Raw genomic sequence first — 5,576 nt, forward strand, 5'->3', positions numbered from 1 at the left:
CAGTACGGTTAAAACACCACATTCTAAACAACTGAGCTAACCAGCCAGCCCCCATTAAGATTAGAATTACACAGTTCTGACCGAGAGAGAGCAATATGAAGTCTGAGCTCCTCAGATACCTGGGGCTGCTTGTGTATTTAGTGGATATTTTTTTAAGTTGTTTTGTTTCTTTGTTGTTGTTATCACTCCCCCCACTCCCCAAGATTACAATTGTTAAATGTGAACAAATCCAAAAACAAATAATTTAGTCATGAGAATTCTCCATAATTCTCTCACCACAACCCTACCTCCACCTCCAGAAGAAATCACTGTTAGCATTTGAAGTTCATTGCTTACGGTTTTTTTTCTGTTCATTCCTACATCCAGTTAAATTCTGATCTGAGCAATTATTAGTTCACGTAATATTTTGGATCAAGTAAACTTAACTTGAATCATTTTGTTAAAAGTCAAAGTCAAATAGTATAATATTATGAATTATGCAGTTTCAAAGTATTTTTCTGCTGTCATAAGCTTCTGTACCTCATTGTGCTGCTGTACTGGTACAGATCAGAATTGTGTGCTCTTGTGCAGGTCCACCAAGCATGTGGTGAGAATGTCACAGAGCCACGGGAAGTTAATTAGGTTATTGAGTAGCAGGGAGAGGGCACAGAACTGGTATAATAGTCCTGGAAGCTTTAGTGCCTAAAAGCCATACTTGAAAAATACATATTTCAAGGGTGGGTGGGTGGGTGGGTGGGTGTGTGTGTGCATAGGAGAACACAGTATAAGAAAAATTTTTACAACATGGAAATTGGTAGATTTTCAAATGAATGTTATTGAATAAATAAATAGATCATACATAAATGTGTGTTCTTACGAAGTAGTTAATATTGTATGGTGATTTAAAAGCTACAATACATTAACAATTTCTTAAAAATTACACAGGGATACTTTGGAGCAGTTGGTGCACTTCTTGGACTGCCAAATTTCAGCTAAGCAATCGAGCAGATCTCTCGCTGCTAATAAATGTCATCCAAGAGGAACTGAAGCAAGGCATTATTACTGCGTTGTCACTGGGAACCAAAGGATAAAAAAGTAGCACTATTCCTATTGTTTTTAAATCTCAGAATGGTAAGCTGCTGAATGTTGCCATATTAAAAGAGAAAGCTCAGTAACATGAAGTATTTCTAATCGAAATGCTTTTCCTTCTGTATATAGCCAGTGTTAAATCTTTAAATGCAATACAGCCTCTGATTGTTGAGCTTCCTCTCAAAAAAGATTTTCTATTTATTTTATGTAGCCAACATTGCAGTACTGTATGCTCAAAAACAAATCTTAAAGTCTCAGAAATGTTTGTTTAGCTTATGAAAATAATTGATTCCGAATATTTGTTATAAGTCTGTTTTATGTGTGTTTTGGTTACTAGTAAGCAGACAGTAACATATCCCATATCAAAAATTATTGAAATGGTAATCAAAGATGATTTTTTATGTGATTTTAGAAATGTTAAGGCAATCTGATTACTGCAGTTTTTCTAATATACGCTCCTCCCCACCAAGAAAAGCATGTTTATGTGATCTTTTCCCCTGAGGGTACAACTCTTCTCAAATACCATTATTTAATTGAAATACTGTTGTTAAATTTTAGCCTGATTGGAGGCTTAGTTATGGATTTGGGAATCTGTCTAATAAGGTCCTAAGACTATTCTAGTGGAATATGGTTTGAGTGTATTGATAAAGTTCTGTGCTTTTTCTTTACCGTATTTCTCTCTAAGGCGCAAACTTAGTTGTTTCTTTTTATTACATCTGAACCATCAAAGCTAAAGATTTTTATTCTATCGAAACTAAAGATTTTTATTCTATTATGAACAATAACAGCAAAATCACATTTATTCTAAGTGGACATTATGGAAATCTAAAAGATGAGTTGTTTCGAAACTGTGAGCATTTGTGAGTACTGCAAAATTATAAAAGAATCAGTGTTTTGTACATTCTGGTAATAAGAGCATTATAGTTCCAAAATTTGTAAATCCTTTTGCCTTGGAATTTATTCCCTATTTTGTATTTATTTTTTACAATGTTATAAAATTCTTTGCATTTTAACATTGGCAGTATCATTTTGGAGGTTCAGTAGTTCCGTGAAGTTGTTCAAATCTGTTGGCTTAAGGTTTCAGAAGTAGAAAGAGTGGGTGGGTATTCGCCTCTTTAAATTACCAATAAATCTGGATATACTTTGAAGAACTTAAAAATTGTTTACATTACACAAAGGAAGTATTACTATATGTTTTTACAGACCACAATTTTGCTCAATAGAGAGCAATTTTCAGTAGACCATCAAGAGGTGCTCAATAAAGACATTTCTACATGTAGTTTTCAAATTTTGTGCTCAGTTGTTTAAAATTCTTTTTTTTTTTTTAACCTAAAGACATGAACATATGAATAATAAAAGTGAGTATTTAGGGAGGAAAGCATGTAAAGTTAATTTTTTAGAATTTAGGCTATTTGGAAATTTGAATTTTTGTCATTCAGTAGCCATTTTAACAATTTACAGTGACTTCATGTTTCTTGCTTTAAGGTTTTCATTGTAATCACTAGGTATTTCAGCCCAAATGCCATTGGTTCAATTTATTTTAAAAGTTTCTTGTTTAGGCATCTGTACAGGTAAGAATCTTATCGAATAAAAGTAAGTACAAGTTTTATACTTGTGGCAAATTCTGTACATTAGCAACTTTAGGTTTAGGACAGTCATTAAGGAAAAAATGGAATTTTGGTCGAAGTCTATTAATTTGATCACTGTGGTTAATATGGAACTATGATTTATATATTTATCCTTTGAAACTAAAATGATCTGCCTGTAAAGTAAACAACCATCTCACTACTATTACTCTTAGCTTTTCCTTTATGTAATTGTAATCTAGAATTGCTGGAGTAATAATACGAACACAGAATTGTAATGAGGGCTGCCAAAATTCTAATTTTTTATTATGATCTCAAGAAATTCCCTTTAAGCATGCTGTGGTAAATAGGTTTGGTTCTAATGTCAGTCAACATAATGCTTCTAAGCTCTATATTCTTGAACAGTGCTGTCTAATAGAAATACAATGTAAACTACGCGTGTATTTTACATTTTCTAGTTAAGTACATTAAAAAAGTAAAAAGAAACACATGATATTTAATTATATACTTTTATCTGTTTTTTTGTGTGTGTGCTTAGTCTTCAAAACCAGTTTATATTTTCCAGCACATCTCTATTCTGACTAACCACATTTCAGATTCTCAGTAGCCACATATGGGTAGTGGCTGCTGTATTGGACAGCGCAGTTCTAGAACTACCTCTTAAAAATGAACACTATTGTGTCCATGAAAACATTCTGAATATGGGCTTTTAAAAGAATGTTTGAGAAGGAAAAATTGGAACCTTATTTTTTAAATAGAGAGGGATAAGAAATAGCTTATTTGGGCTAGATTATTTTACACAAACAAGCTGTACTTCTGACCATTCCAGAAATGTCTTACATTAGCATCCTATCATCTCATTATAGTGTATATAATTTTTCCAGTGATACTAATAAAGTTGCCCAAGAATATCCTGACAGTTCTGAATCAATCTGCAAAACACATATTTCCTTAACTGGAGCTAATTTGATGATTCCAGTGACTTAATTTCTAAAATTCAAATTGAACTTTGAGCAACAAATTTAAAAGGATTAAAAAGAGACCTTTTTAAATTTGGTGTTGACTTCTGTACACACAAGAGAATCTTCTCTATAACTTTTGGACTTAATTTTCTTTTTTATTTTTTTTGCTGCTGGCTGGTAGGGGGATCCAAACCCTTGACCTTGTTGTTACCAACACCATCCTTTAACCAAGTGAGCTAACTAGCCAATCTGACTTTTTCTTTTTTTTCCTTCCCTTTTTTTCAAATGCAAGGGCACTGTCAATTTGCTTTGGGACTTGGTAAAGAAATGAGATTTAGAACTTCCCACCACTACCACTTCCCCCCAAAAAGTGTGCATTTTCACTAGAGAGTTTTCTAATGGCTTTTAGTTCGATACCCAGACTTCTCCAAAGACAAAATATTAGTAGACTTGCCATGTTAGTTAACATGGCAATTCCTTACTCAGCTACTCTAATTTAAAATAGATGGAAAATTAGGTAAACTCTTAGTTTGGGTAAAATCAATGCCATTGCCAATAATATACATGATAATTGAAAACTCATCAAGAGGTTCAGATTATTTGTCAGATATTAGACTCTTTAAAAAATGCCTGAGTTTTTTAACCTTAGAGTGCACATGTGATTATAAATACCAGTTTCCAAAAGACCATTTCTGTAAGCAGACTGGTGCAACTCAAAATGAAAAGGTTTTCCTCTTTTTTTCCAGTGGTATTCTTGCCTTCAAAGAGCAGTCCATCATATCTTGCCTTGATTTTAAAGTTTGCATTCTTGGGTGGAAGCTTTGTGAGGCAATAGTTTCCAAATGTCCTTTATAACCACTCTGCTTGTTATAAGCAAAATTTTTTCATATTCTGTGTAGTTGTATCTTTTTTCTCTTAAGCACTTTATGCCTTTTAGTCTAATACATTTGAAAATGTAGTTTAGAAATTCTTTTTCCTTTAAAGCCGTGTAAAAACTGATAAAGGATAATGAAAATGTATATTGTTTTGCATTTTACTTACTGTGGTGTGTGTTTTTAAAAAAAATGAAAAATTAGAAATACATTGCCTTTTTTTTTTTAAAAGATGACCGGTAAGGGGATCTTAACCCTTGACTTGGTATTGTCAGCACCACGCTCTCCCAAGTGAGCGAACCGGCCATCCCTATATGGGATCCGAACCCATGGCCTTGGTGTTATCAGCACCGCACTCTCCTGAGTGAGCCACGGGCCGGCCCTACATTGCCTTTTTAAAATAATACTCGTTAACCTTCTTTAAGGTGATTTGCCAGGAAATGTCAATGATGTCCTATTTCCAAATAAGCTTGTGTTTTATTCTAATACTGAAGGAATTCAGCCAACTTACTTTCTATTATCAGATAATCTCAGAAAATAATGTGCTTTATCTATATTACTGCCTGTTTTCAATTTTTTTTCTTTTTCTTTTTGGCGGCTGGATGGTACAGGGATGGAACCCTGGACCTCGGTGTTATCCGTAGCACCACACTGTATCCAACTGAGCTAACCAGCCAGCTCCATTTTCAATATTTAAGAAAGCGGTAGGTAGTTGTCTTATATTTTTTACAGGGCCTAGTAATAATCAGTAAAAACCCAAAAAAAGTGAGTAATTTTTTTTCTTTAAAGTATTTTAATAGCCCCTCTAAAATAATGATGGTGTGAATCATCCCAGCTTTTCTGCCATATCTAAATTTTGAGTAAGTTCTACTTGCAAAAAGTTCACATTTTCTTAAAGCAGGCCCTATTGTTTGCATCATCTATCTTGTGTATTCAGTGGACATGCAGTCATAATTTGGTATTGTATTAGAAATAGTGCTGGTTACTGGTCTAACCTTCGAATGTTATTTTCTTTATTTGTAGAATAAGGGAATTGGTTGTTACAATGGGAAAAATGACTCAATTATCAAGATCCTTAGATGTCAAGT

At 33.4% G+C, this 5,576-nt stretch overlaps 1 protein-coding gene across 1 annotated transcript in view; it reads left to right on the forward strand.

Moving 5' to 3' along the window:
• The window catches only part of PANK3 (pantothenate kinase 3), a 16,431-nt gene extending 13,277 nt beyond the window's left edge, over positions 1-3,154 (forward strand). The window contains exon 6 of the mRNA XM_008572400.1: positions 925-3,154. Coding sequence (XP_008570622.1) covers positions 925-975 — 51 coding nt within the window. The 3' untranslated portion in view covers positions 976-3,154. The remainder of the gene's footprint in view (positions 1-924) is intronic.
• The last annotated feature ends 2,422 nt before the right edge of the window (positions 3,155-5,576 follow it).

This window comes from Galeopterus variegatus, unplaced genomic scaffold (genome assembly GCF_000696425.1).
Source record: "Galeopterus variegatus unplaced genomic scaffold, G_variegatus-3.0.2 Scaffold780, whole genome shotgun sequence".
In the NCBI taxonomy this organism is placed as follows: domain Eukaryota; kingdom Metazoa; phylum Chordata; class Mammalia; order Dermoptera; family Cynocephalidae; genus Galeopterus; species Galeopterus variegatus.